Genomic DNA, 13,088 nt, shown 5'->3' on the forward strand with positions numbered 1-13,088 from the left:
TTTTTTTCTTTCTTTTTTTCTGTACACAGGGGAGCCTGGGATACGCTCCCACGGTACGATGAAATTGAGATACGAACCCACCTGATTGTCGGTCGGTACGCAGGAAATTCAACAAAAACAAAAAGCACATCTCTCTTTCACAGCTCCGCTTCAGGGGTTGTTTTGGCAGGTAACATGAGGATCCTGGCTCTGCCGGGGACATGACATGGACACGTGCAGTTTTTAGGAGCCAGCAGAACCTAAACTCCACCATGTCGTGCTGGGCGGATTTTTTTTTCTCTCTCTTTCTTGACATCGGAGGAAAAATGAAGGAGACTTTTCCCCCTTGCAGAGTTGTGCGATGGACAACTTTTCTTCCTTAGCATTGTCAAACTCAAGTCGGCTTAAAGTATGCGACCGAGCGGCACAAGTCTACCCAGACAAGACTTTTTGTGGCAGTTGATGTAACAACAGGACAAGCGAGTGAGCGACAGCGCAAGCCGAATTGTTGGGTCGCTGGCATTTTATTGGTCGGGACCGACTGCCGCCCAATTTACGACAAACAAAAGACAAAAAAAAAAAAAAAGATAAGAAAAAAAAAGAAGGACCAAGGGGAGATAACGACAGGCACTGGAAAAGGCTGTTTAGCCACATAAAGCCATGGTCTTCCCTTACAAGAAGCTGGATCCGTCGCAAAAGGAGTTCCGGCTGCTCGAGATCCAGCCTTCACTCGACGACAAGGCCCCGATCGAGGCGCGTCTCACCACGGTCAAGGAGTCCTGTGAGGTCCAGTACATCGCCATATCGTCTCCCTATGGCGACCCCAACGAGAAGGAGAGGATAACGGTCAACAACCGCCCGGTCATCATACCGGCGCACCTGGCCTCCGCCCTGCGCAACGTCCGGGCTCTCTTCTTCCCCGTTCTCGCACAGCACTTTCAGGAGCCGCAACTGAGCAGGCGCCCCCGCGGGGCCCCGCGATGGCTGAAGCAGCTGTTTAGGGTCGGGAGCAGCATCGCCAGCGGAGGTGCCGGCCGGAGCAGCAACAGCACCAGCAGCAAGGGCAGCAGCGAGAGCGGCAACGCCGCCGTGCTCCGGGTCTGGCTGGACATGATCTGCGTCAACCAGGGGTCGGACGCCGAAAAGTCGCAGCAGCACTCGACCATCAGGACCATCTACCGCAACGCCGAGCTGGTCGTGGGCTGGCTGGGCGACAAGATCGAGGAGACGGACCTGGGGCTGGGCGCCATTGCCGAGGTGGACGAGATAATGCCGGAGCGCTGGGGCGACGCCGGCGACCAGGAGGAGAACCCCGAAGACTACGCGCCGACTCACCGCTGGGCCAGAATCGCCATGCAGGAGTGGACCGCCGAGATCGACGGGAAGCCGCCCAACCAGGGGCCGTCGTGGATCGGGGCTACTGATATACTTTTGCGGCCCTACTTCCAGCGACGGTGGCTGCTGGAGGAACTCGCCGAGGCGAGGTACCCGGCCTTTATGATTGGCGACGTCATCCTGCCGTGGAAGCAGGTGCTCCGCGTGTACAAGTTTATAGAAGAATTCAGGTATCAAGAATCCGATATCTTTCCCAAGGTACGTCTACGGTCCAAACTCTCCTCCTTGGAAACTCTCCGTCACGTTTCACATCAGCCATGCCCACTCCCACCCTTCCTAGAAGACAAGCGACGCTGACACTTCTCGCACAACAGGAGCTACGTGAGCACATGGCTCTACTGCCGCTCGAGTCGACGCAAAAGCTTATGGACGAGTTCTCACGAAAACAGGCCAGAGAGGAGGCCAGGATCTTGACAGTGGCTTCCAGTAGGGCCACATCGTCAAGTGCATCGACTCGATAATGTTGATTTCCATTTTGTAGATCTCGGGTGTCGGCATTGTTTTCAGACAATACATTGTTACAGGGCGGCATGACCGAAAGCTTCGGTCTTGATATGATGGTCGAGGAGGGTTGTTGGGATTCATTGTTTCGTATGTTTTCAGTTGCATCTACTATATATACCCGAGCTCAATCGACATTATTTTCCTTTTACATACCTAGTCATCATACGCATCAATACATTAGCACAAACTGGACTGGTTCAAAATGTAACATCACCACGCTCATCCTCCGTTGTACTGCACCACCGGCACTCGAGGAAGGAGGCAGCAAAAAGTAGAGATCTCAAGACGGAAAATGTTTCGAGCTTGGTACTTTCCTGTGAGATGGCAGGATGTGCGTATCTGCTGGGTACGCCTGGAAAGAAAAACTTGAAGACGTGAAAGGCGACGGGTGTCAGGCATCGTCCGCACGTCGTCCGGCGTCTGTAGCTAGGCACATTTGACGGGCTAGATCCGGGACATTGCCCGCTACCTGAGGCCATGTCTGGCGTCGAGTGAGACGCTGCTGTCGATGCTGTAGCTGAGCCTGACATTGATGTTTAGGCCGAGGCTGTGGCTGTGCTTGATGACCTTGCTGGGTCTGATGCTGCGGTTGAGCCTATAGGTAATCTTTGAGGACTTGACATGTTGACCAGGCAAGGTTAGGGAGGCAAAAGCTTGGAACTAAATCACAAGGTAGATTAGAAGCCATCGCAGGCTAGTCCAGCAGCTGTCTAGGAATACAATGCATGATCAAGGAGCAAGATGAAGAGGTTGACGAAGACCTGGACAATGTTCAGCAGTTTGCAAGCACGGTCTTGCCACCCACCGTCTCTGGCCGAATACAACCACAGTGCCCGGTGCGGGGTCCAAGGACATGCCACTCTACGCGCAGTCAAACGGGACTTGTCAATTTAAAAAAATGGCCAGATCCCAATGGTAAGCCTCTGGGATCACTACGTCATGGGACTGGCTGATGCACTTCTACAAAGCTCTGATTCTGCCAGAAAGGTGACAGGAGGGCAAACAAATCAGTAATCTGGGGCACAGACCAGGCGCGAGAGACATAAATCAGGACGAGGCACAATCTTGTTTGCAAAAAATTCCTTCCCTCCTCCATCACCAGCAACAAGAAGAAGACTCGCAGACTTCGTTCGACCACTGCTATTTCACCCGAGGTAGGCAAACTTTCCAAGCCTTCTCTACCTATTCTCAAGTCTCATCCTCATCTTTCTTCTTGATCCCACTAACATCATAATCTCCAAAGTTCAAGTCATCCTTTGGCCTCCGCATCTCTGCCACCAACTCCCAAGTCCCTGTAAGTTACCGCCCAGAGACCGCAACTCGAAGGACCCCGACGAGTTTGCCCTTCTTGGGAGTTTTACCTGTTTCTGACCGCGACTTGCCGACACCTAGACACGGAGGGGAAGAAATTCAAACACAGAATACTGTGTCTGGTTCTTTCCTGGCCCTTTGCAGAGAGTGACGAAGAGATTCAAACACAGAATATTACTGTGTTCGGGCTTTCAGTCAATCATCACCACGAGATCCAATTCCCTGGTTACCCACCACACTGGTACGTAAGTTGTTTTCTTCTTTTTCATCTTTTCATCACCTTTGTGGCATGTCAAACCCTCCTCCCTTTGTTTCTACTCCCTCCTTTGTTTCTGTCCCCACTTTTCCTTGCCGCTTGGGTTCCTCGTTTGGTCTTGCATCACCTTTCCTTTCCTTCCCTTCATCCTCAACTCCCGTCTCCAACACAAAACAACAACAACTTTCCACCTTCAGCTTCCCTCTATTCATCGGCTCTTCTCACTATCCCTCATCTCAATCATCACTTCAATCACAAGACATACCTGGTAGGGCCCTGCGGCGTTCCAAGTCAAACAATGCTTCCTTCCACCTTGCCTCTCGATGCACTACCCAAGACCCAAGCATCCTCATCTTGCCTTCACCCATCCCATCAACACGCCCTTTCTTTTCCAACTTCAAGCGTCAAGCCACTAACAAACCGCCCTCTTCCTCCAGCTTTGCATTGTCAACAATGACCAACAATTACGAGAACGCAGAGGCGCAGCAGGCGACCGCCGCCGAAATGTGCCAAGCCGCTCAGGGCATGCTCCGGCAGGTGCTTGAGCAGAACGAGCAGCTTTCCAAGCTTGCCGGCGCCGTCTGTCAAACCACCGAGGTGGTGGAGCTAGCCAACGCGCTGGTGACCGCTATCCAACGTGCCGTCCATCACCACCAGCACGCCGACGGTATGGCCTTTGCCATTGCCAATGAGTGCGTGGCGGAGTTGAGGGAGCAGGTGCGCAAGGCCATTCGCGCCGCCGTAGAGGCTGCTCCCGAGTTCGTTTTGGAGGAAGCCGATGAAAAGGAATCATTGGATCTCCTTGAGGCGATCCTTGAGGACGTGTTTGCCGAGGACGCTTTGGTTCTCGTCCAGAAGACGGAGTAACGAGATCCCGGAATTTCTCGTCTTCTTTTTCTTTCCTGGCATGGCGTTTTTGGAACCGGAATTGGGGTTTTTCTCAGTCTTCTCACGCTCGGAGAAGTGTTTCGGCCGGTAGATAGCAACAAGGACATGGTTGCGTAACATTTTCCACAATCAGTGCATGCAAAATTCCAGTAGAATCGTGAACAAGGCTTTGTGAGATTCAAGTGAGGTTGTGTGGCTGACAAAGGACCCTGCATCCTCTGGCAAGGAAAATGGTGGGGCAAGCGAAAGCTGGCGATGTAGAGGGGGCGTGTGTTTGGTTGGTGAACTGCAGAGCTGTGAGTAGACTCTGAGTGGGAGCGTTGATGGGCTTTGCGTGTTCATTGCACCTTATCGCCGTTGAGTCAGCCTCGACTTGCTGTTGCTTGCCGTTTCTATTGGTTGTGGGCTTAGTCTAGTCTGGTACATGAACAGCTGTAGCATGCGTTGCGTCGCCTTGTCACTCCCAAGGTGCAACCAACTCGCCTCCACCTCACCTGTCTCGAACGCGCCCTGAGTACAATCTCTGTGGCTGGTCTCTGACTGGACTGATCAAAAATAGCAAAAAAAGAAAAGCAAAATGTAATTCCCCCGAACCGGAGTCGAGCCGGTGACCTTCTGATTACAACCAAGCAATTACAGTCAGACGTGATGAACCAACTACACCATCAGGGGTTTGATTGGCGGGCAGAATAGAACTTGACATCTTATACCTCAGTTACTAGATCACCAAATGATCACAAGTTGATGGTATCAAAATGCAATAAAAAGCGAGGCGGATCCTCATGGGATCTGTTCACTACAGGTTGAGTCATAATAGCTGCCGACGCTGGATGTGGCAGCGCGCTTGATTCGTGACGATGGCCATGTCAATCTATCGCTTTTGCTGCTGCAAGTGGGCCCAAAGTCATGCTTGTTTTGATCATGTTCAACAATTGCATAAGTGTCTGCAGGTTGTCAACTGCGCTTGAGAAGGCTGAATCCGATCTTTTCGGCATGGTGTTTTCATCAAAGAAACGAGCCCTGCGCCCATGCAACGTGATGGTTATGACGGCTCTCAAAGGTCGGCACGTTAGTGATCAGAAACACAGCATTTCGAGAACTCGCTCTCGAAGACTCCATCCTGCGCTGTTTGTAAAATCGTGATTTCTCTGGGCAACTGAGCTTTCATTTTATCGGACACGCTTCTACCCATGCTGTTGTGTCACAACTGAACAAGAGGCGGGGTGACGATATCGCTTGATGCCGCAGGCTCGTCTCTCCTTCCTCAATGCACAGGCAAGCAGGCGTGGTCAAATTCCAGATGCCTCAGGCGCAGTTTACCACTTCCACTAGTAACAGCGCAGATGTGAGACTACTTGTTCAGATCCGTTTTGTATTTGCTATAATAGTGCTCCGGCGGGTTGTTAACTTTCCCTGTGCCTCTTCAGCTACCATGTAGCCCTTCAACATTATAACATATCCCTGATCCTATCAGTTTCCAAGGTGCTACAGCGCCTGTTTTATTAGGACTAGAATCCTCTCCAATGATGTCAGCAGCTTCCTGCCTATTTGAGGGCTTGAGGATATCGGGTAGCCGGGTGACGAGCAAGTCTTGACCTCCGAGAAGACGCAGCTGGAGATATACAGGGCACCGCTCAACTCTTCCTTGGCCGTAGCCTTGAAGTCGTGGCTCGGTGTGATTGCAGTCTTATGAGTGCTGTGTGAGCTTCGACAGGTATATCAAGGGAGAAATCTGGGCGTGTATTGGTTCGGCTCGAGTCTTATAAGTGTTGCTGCCATTAATGGGCGAGGGAGGCAGTCATGGAGAGGCGGCGGTCGATGCGGTTGTGCTTGGTAGGACTGCGAAAGAGTTGCGTATTGATGTGCACCGCAAGTGACCTATACCTCGAAGAAATACATGCTGGTTAGCACACGAGGAGTCCGGTGAAAGATGAAGCTCTTTGGGGCCAAGAAACTGCCTAACGGACTTATTACCATGATCCTCCTGGGGACTGTCATCCAAAGACTCGCAGCAGATCCATGTGGTGTTGACAGGGGGAGAGACACCTGGACTGGTTGAAGTTGATTAGTGCGTGGTGAAAATGTGACAAAGGAGCATGTCAAAGGATGCTTATTGCTCAGCTTTGTGGCGATAGGACCCTTTGTTTTGCAACATTCTGACAGACATTGGTACCCATCGAGTCTCCCAGCCAACCTGTGCTCGAGCAAAGCAAGGTCAAAGATCTGAGTTCCCTCTTAGTTACTAGTGCACTGCAGGACGCGGTCAAAGGCGTGTCATGAGTGGGGCATGTAGTGGAGTTGTGGGCAACTTCAATGAGGTAGCATGGCATTTCTGGTGCGCGAGAGCGGATGGAGGAACTTGTTGCTAGCAATGCCAGCATCGGTTGCGTCTTGATTGTTCTCCCGACGGGAAATCTTGGTTGCGAGCATTTTTGAGCAGCCCAACAGTACACCATCACCATCACTCGGCAACATTTGGGCCAGTCAAACAAATAGACCTTGGAATTTCGTGGCTTAAGAGCCAGACAGGTCAGACTTCTTCGATTTTCAAGGTTTGCACCATTATCGCCCAACACCAAGAAAGAAGCAGCATTATTCAATCCACGAGCCATGGTAAGTAGTGCTTCAGCGTCACATTCCAGGTCCTCTGTGGTCTCTAGTTACCTATCTTCGGAACTCTTTAATCCCCTACAAAAGACCTAACTTACCAGCCAGAGAATCCACCAATCTTGTGGAGATTCCTGCCATTGGCTCATTCTTCTTGCCTCCAATCCCAGATCAGCTTGCGAAGCCAGCTCGCCACTGCGACACACGAGAAGACCCGACCGGCAAGCCTCCCTCCACAAACCATTTCCAGTTACTGGACCAAAGTATCTCTAGAATGGCACCGTCGAAATCAGCATGTGTAAAAGAAATCCACAAGAACGGAACGAAGCAGAACCACAGCATAACGGCTTGCCGACGGATAGATTCAAGGTCAGCCCCCACAAACACACTATCCAAGTTACCTGCTCACAAGAACAAGAACCGAGGTTTCGACATGTATGAAGGCCAAACCGAGGGCTGTCAAAGGTACTTTAGGTGCCTTTGAAAAGGGCGCTTAGGACACATACGTCTCCGAGGAAATTCTACACAAGCTCTGTGGAGCACCAAGATAATCAGCAAAACAACATCGACGCCGTGATCGAGCGCACACGACACGTCTGCAAAAAGAAAGCAGTATATTTCCAATCAGTAACTCGTCAAGTGCTCAAGCACTTGCCGGCAGGATGTAGACAGAAAGAATCTCCCGCGATACAGGGCCCGGTTGATGACAATCTGTTTGGCGAATCGCGACCAAACGTGCTGCACCAACGCAGAACATGACATTGCGCCCGGACAATATCATGAGCGATGAGAGTGTCAGCATCCTTTAATGCAAGCTTCTTGCCCGAAGTCACACGGTAGCTCGTCTTGTCAAATGCCAGTTGCACTCAAGCTCCATACTCACACAGTCCTTTGGCCGCTTTGTTGCGGGGCTGCAGCCTGCACAGCATACCCATGGATGATGCCGCGTTGTAGAGCTCCAGCACTCTTCCTGTGGCGCACCCCAAAAAAGCTGGTTCATTCCTTTTTCTTTTGCTCTTCTAGGTGACCCTATGAGTGTCAATCCATGCAGAGCAGTCCAAGTCTAACGGATAGCTGGATGAGTAGCTGTACAGTTTTGTGGTTTCCATGCTAACCATCTTGTGCCTTGGAGGTCGACAGGGATATTCGTCACATGGGCTGATGTGGAGCTCTACCGTAAACCCTCAACGATTGCCTACAGGCTCATGGCTACATTCCTGTTTCTCAACCATGTTTTCCTACAAGGAGACCCAGCTTTCTGATTCTCCACTCAATGTCTTACGACATGGCTTGCCATAACAAGCCTACGAAACATCAGCTGTAAGGATGACTCGGCGCCTGAAGCACAACTCGAGGAAACAATAACAACAACTGATGGGGGTTGCCTCAACGCAACTTCCAGTCCTGAACCCAGTCAACGGCGAGTCGAGCGCATTTCACCGGTGGTACTCCGGAAGCCATCGACGACGCCAAGCAGCCATTGATCAAATATACGAGAAACAAAGCCCCAATTTCCCAGATTGTGATCACCTTTGCAACAGCTCAACGTCAATGTTCTCCGGCGACCCGTCTCACTGCCGCCGCCTCCCCCAGGCGCGACATTGCAGTCCATCCATGACAAGCTGCCGTCTTTCCATCGATTTCAGATCATCAGATATGGCGAGTCGGTCAATGTCAAGAAATTGCGCGCTTCCTTTGCAGGGAAATGGATGGATTCTCATTCACAGGTAGCATACAAGCTTTTCCCCTCGTTATCGCCAAGCATCTTATCCGTGAATCCTTCCAGTCACGACAACGTGGCCGTCCTGCACAAAACCATTGTTACCACATGCTGCAGGGTTGGTTTCGCAGCTGCGAGCATCGAGCTCCGCGGCATCCTCTTCCTCGTCCTCTTCCTCCTCTCTCTTAGCCTTGCCTCGGATGGGCCCTGTTGTGACGACGTGGCCGTTATCGACAAAGCCATTGATACCACATGCGGCGGGATTCGTTTCGCAACTGCGAGCATCGAGCTCCGCGGCATCCTCGTCCTCTTCCTCTTCCTCTGCCCTCTTGACCTTGCCTCTAATGGGTCCTGTGGTAACGACGTGGCCGTTTTCCACAAAACCGTTGATACCACATGCGGCGGGGTTGGTTTCGCAGCTACGAGCATCGAGTTCCGCCGCGTCGACTTCCGCCGCATCCTCGCCCTCTTCCTCTTCCTCCTCTCTCTTGGCCTTGCCTCGGATGGGTCCTGTCGTGACGACGTGGCCGTTATCGACAAAGCCATTGATACCACATGCTGCGGGGTTGGTTTCGCAACTGCGAGCGTCAAGCTCGGATTTTGATTCCAGATCCCTCTTGTCCGGTGCATCCGGGTTCGACTTTGGGTTCAGGCCGCAGCCATAGGGGTTCGTCTCGCAGCTGCGGGCTTGAAGCTCGGCGCCGGTGCTGGAGATGGGCATAGCCGCGACCTGCGCGGACAGACCAGCCAAAATGGCGAGGGTGGCGTAGTAAGTAGAGAACTGCATCCTGGCAATGTTTTCTTTTGGTTCTGTTGAATAAAATAGAGTATACAAAGAAGAGAAAAAGGCACAAAGTGGGTATAATGGAGAAAATACAAAAAGAAGAGAAGATGGTTTGTAGAAAAGAAGAGTTGTCGAGTGGATGGTTCTCAGAGAGTTAAGCCCGATTAGGAGGTGGACGAAAGCTCTATTTATCTTGGCATCGCCTCCAAGAGATTTTGTCTCTATTATGCATAAGTGATCCCTTGTAAGGTTGTAAAGCCACATCGGACGAACAAGTCCAGACGGCATATGTCACCGTAGGTTACAATCGATACAAGTCTGGGGAGACAAGAACCTTAGCCCCCACTCATGGAATGCTTTACACTGCTAGATTTGACAGCAGGAAGATGGTATTGCTGCCGGAATTAGCACTCGAGAGTCTATTTGTTAGTTTGGGAGTGGTTTCAAACCTCCTCAGTTGGGTCATGCTATAGCCCCCAAACAATAGCAGTTGTGGTCTAAATTTGGTTCTCAAACAAGCTTGTTCCGTTTTGAGTCAAATCCCTGCATTAAAAACACTGGAGTGCCACGCGAACTCTGGCAGGCCTCACACCCATGTTTATTATCAAGCCACGCACCTGCTGCTCTGAGTTGATAGCGAGACGATAGTCGCGATCTATAGTCAGTGCGAATATGAACAAAGCAATCAAAATGTGCATAGCTGGGCCGATGAGAATGTGTCTATACTATTCAATTTTACTCCTGCAACAACTGTGAAAACAAGAAGCAGTGGCCTATGCTTGGCGAGGTTTGTGGCCTGCGTTGTTGGAATAGCATTCCCAGCTTGGTAAGTCGGTAGGTGGTTTCATGGTGCAGTGGAGATGGAGGTTCGAGTGGATCAAACCGAAGGAAACTTCCGAGAATCGCAGGTGAACTAGCGGTCGAGTCAGACCGTTCCAGTACATCCAACGTCAAGAAAGCTTAGAACATCAATCAAGAAGACCTGTAATGAGTGTACCAGATAGGAAGGAAAATGGGCAGGCAAATGAACAGTCCCGCGGTGGGACTGTGATGACGAGGTCAGGATCGTCCAGGACGGACCATCAGCCCGAAAGTGGAGCCGTGAGCTCTCGACGCGGAGTAGAGACAGATAGGACGACCATCGGCACGGCATTGAGATCGCTCTATCTCCACAACATGCGGAAAATTAAGCCGTCAACTACGCGACAGTATGTTTCAATTGGGAGCATCCCTATGGTGGGTATAGTCAGAGTGGATAATTGACAACAATTGAACTGATTATTGGTGGATTGACCATGTTCAATCGGGGTTGTTTATCTCGGAAGAGCTCACAATGTTGCTTGGAGAAGGCTTGTCCAAGATACAGAAGAGAACTTGGAGAAGATCAACAACGTATTGGCGTCGGTGCTTGGCCATGACCTCCGACGTCACTTCCGATCTCGGTACTGTGGCAGGCTGCAAGAAGATGCCTCATCATCTATATATTTCTCTTTCCTCAAGATGATGGCGACCAAACCACGATCGGCATCGCCAGAGAGCCAGGCAGACCTCACACACCTGCCAAACCCCCAAAGGCGTCGTCCGTCATGTGGTCCCCTCAACTCCTAACCCTCGTAGCCTCGAGCTCGTTCCTGACCCCAACCCTCTCCCACGTCATCAAACGTCTCGAGTCTGCCTCATCTCCCCCAACATGCAACACCTCCATCATCTCCCTCGATGGCTTCCCCATGCCCAACCCGACCAAGTCCTTCTGGCAGGACCCGCCCCACCGCATCGCCAACCTCCGCTCGACGCCAGACCTGCCCACGGACGAGACCTTTGACTACGTCATCATCGGCTCGGGCATCAGCGGCGCCGCCACCGCCCACAAGCTGCTGACCCGCGACCCGTCGCTGTCCATCCTGATGCTCGAGGCCCGCGCCGCCGCGTCGGGCGCGTCGGGGAGGAACGGCGGCCACGCCAAGACGGGCGACTACAAAAAGATCAAGGAGTGGATCGAGCTGTACGGCGAGGACGAGGCGCTCAAAGTTGCCAAGCTGGAGCAGGACTGCGTAGATGACGTGCGGGATTTTGTGCTCTCCCACAACGTGTCGAGCGGGTGGCGGGACGTCGAGACGGCAGATCTGTACTACACCCACGAGGAGTTTGACAAGGCCGTCGAGACTGTAGAGTTTCAGCAGGCCTTGGAGGAACGCCGGCCCAAGGACGTGCCGCAGGGAAACCCGCGCAGGATCCTCCGGGGCCAAGAGGCGAGGGATCATTCGCAATGGCCCGAGATCCTCGGCGCCGTGACGTATACGGGCCACACCCAGAACCCCTACATGACGGTCTGCGCAATGCTCGAGCTCGGCCTGGCCAAAGGCCTCAATCTACAAACACACACCATGGCCCTCCAGCTCACCCTAGTCTCAGGCCCGGACGACGCCAACCCCAGCACCTGGGAGGTCAAGACGGACCGCGGAACCGTCAAGGGCAGCAAGGTCGTGCTGGCTACCAACGGCTTCACCCCGGCCCTGCATCCGGGCTTCAGGGCGACGCAGTTCCTCCAGCCGGGCCGCAGCCAGGTGTCAGCCGTGCGCCCGTCGGCCGACACGTCCGCCAACCCCGTCTTCAAACGCAGCTACAGCTACGGCGACGACCCGACCGGCGGGGGCTACTACATCACGGCGCGCCAGCCCGGAGACGCTGGCGCCGGCGCCGTCATCTACGGCGGCGGGCAGGTGTTTAGCCCGTCGGGGGAGCGCAACGTGACCGACGACACGGTCGTCAACGACAAGATTGCGCATTTCCTGCGCAGCGCCGGGCGCGTGAGCTTTGGGCGCGAGAACTGGGGGGAGGCGACAGAGTCTCTGGGCGACTGGACCGGCATCACCTGCTATACATCGGACGGTCTGCCGGTCGTGGGCCCTGTCCCTGGCGAGGAGGGGCTGTTTGCGTCGGTGTGCATGAATGGTCACGGCATGGCGTGGGCCTTTCGGAGCGCCGAGGCACTGGTCGAGATGATGGAAGAGGGAAAGCCGCCAGTCTGGTTCCCTGCACCGTTTGACATTAAAAGGGCTTGGAAGGGGAAGAATCTGGCTTAGCGTCTCGTCAAAGTCGAGGTTAGTCAGGCTCTGCCCAAATCTTGTGAATTTTGCATCTTAAAAAAGCCAGTGCTGTATGGTGAAGACCCACCTCTCCCATATAATCCTGAAGTCTTCACCGTCCGGATGACGAGCTGTGGAAGAAGACCATGGGAGAGTACCAAAGCCGTGGATCTCCCAAGCCGGTCCAGCATGCTTGCAAGGTTCTTTCCAACGTACGCACGAATGCGCCAGCTTAGATCTTGACCCCCGCTGCCGGTCCAGCTTTGCAGAGACACAACAGCTGCGGCTATCGAGGTGGTATTGGATCGGCATCAGTAGATTCAGTACTACACAAGGTATAATTCCCAACAACAGTGGTTGTTATTCCTTCTCAGGCTTCATATTTTATTCATAGTGGTCGCGTCTCCAGCATTGCTTGGTCAGGTATACAAATTTTTCTCTACGACGTTGGTCGGAATGATAGGCAGCGACAAAAGGCCTGACAATTGCAGAAAAAAAAGGGTCAAATTGGGAAGCTCTACTTGGCGAGCTGACAGGTTCCGTTATACGTCACCCAAG

General features: G+C 52.7%; 4 protein-coding genes and 1 non-coding gene across 5 annotated transcripts; 3 read left to right on the plus strand and 2 right to left on the minus strand.

Annotated features, from left to right (window-relative positions):
* Positions 1-280: 280 nt before the first annotated feature.
* Positions 281-2,076, plus strand: MGG_10103 (uncharacterized protein). Its single transcript, XM_003717362.1, has 2 exons — positions 281-1,572; positions 1,689-2,076. Exons 1-2 carry the CDS (start codon positions 640-642, stop codon positions 1,833-1,835), a joined length of 1,080 nt encoding a protein of 359 aa, XP_003717410.1. The 5' UTR covers positions 281-639; the 3' UTR covers positions 1,836-2,076.
* An 828-nt stretch (positions 2,077-2,904) lies between these two features.
* Positions 2,905-4,523, plus strand: MGG_13582 (uncharacterized protein). Its single transcript, XM_003717363.1, has 3 exons — positions 2,905-3,032; positions 3,122-3,172; positions 3,271-4,523. The coding sequence occupies exon 3, from the start codon at positions 3,479-3,481 to the stop codon at positions 4,310-4,312; it is 834 nt and encodes a 277-aa protein (XP_003717411.1). The 5' UTR covers positions 2,905-3,032; positions 3,122-3,172; positions 3,271-3,478; the 3' UTR covers positions 4,313-4,523.
* Positions 4,524-4,917: 394 nt separating this feature from the next.
* MGG_20212 lies at positions 4,918-5,005 on the minus strand. Its single transcript has one exon. It is a non-coding gene; the product is annotated as a tRNA-Tyr (tRNA).
* A 3,701-nt stretch (positions 5,006-8,706) lies between these two features.
* MGG_10102 (uncharacterized protein) lies at positions 8,707-9,447 on the minus strand (the record flags this gene model as incomplete). Its single annotated transcript, XM_003717364.1, has 1 exon — positions 8,707-9,447. One exon carries the CDS (start codon positions 9,445-9,447, stop codon positions 8,707-8,709), a length of 741 nt encoding a protein of 246 aa, XP_003717412.1.
* Positions 9,448-10,858: 1,411 nt separating this feature from the next.
* On the plus strand, positions 10,859-12,635 carry MGG_13583 (FAD dependent oxidoreductase superfamily protein; the record flags this gene model as incomplete). The annotated part of the gene is made up of 2 exons (XM_003717365.1): positions 10,859-10,886; positions 11,062-12,635. The coding sequence occupies 2 exons, from the start codon at positions 10,859-10,861 to the stop codon at positions 12,525-12,527; spliced, it is 1,494 nt and encodes a 497-aa protein (XP_003717413.1). The 3' UTR covers positions 12,528-12,635.
* Between the last annotated feature and the right edge of the window lie 453 nt (positions 12,636-13,088).

The sequence above is a fragment of the Pyricularia oryzae genome, chromosome 4 (assembly GCF_000002495.2).
Source record: "Pyricularia oryzae 70-15 chromosome 4, whole genome shotgun sequence".
NCBI classification, from domain to species: Eukaryota; Fungi; Ascomycota; class Sordariomycetes; order Magnaporthales; family Pyriculariaceae; genus Pyricularia; species Pyricularia oryzae.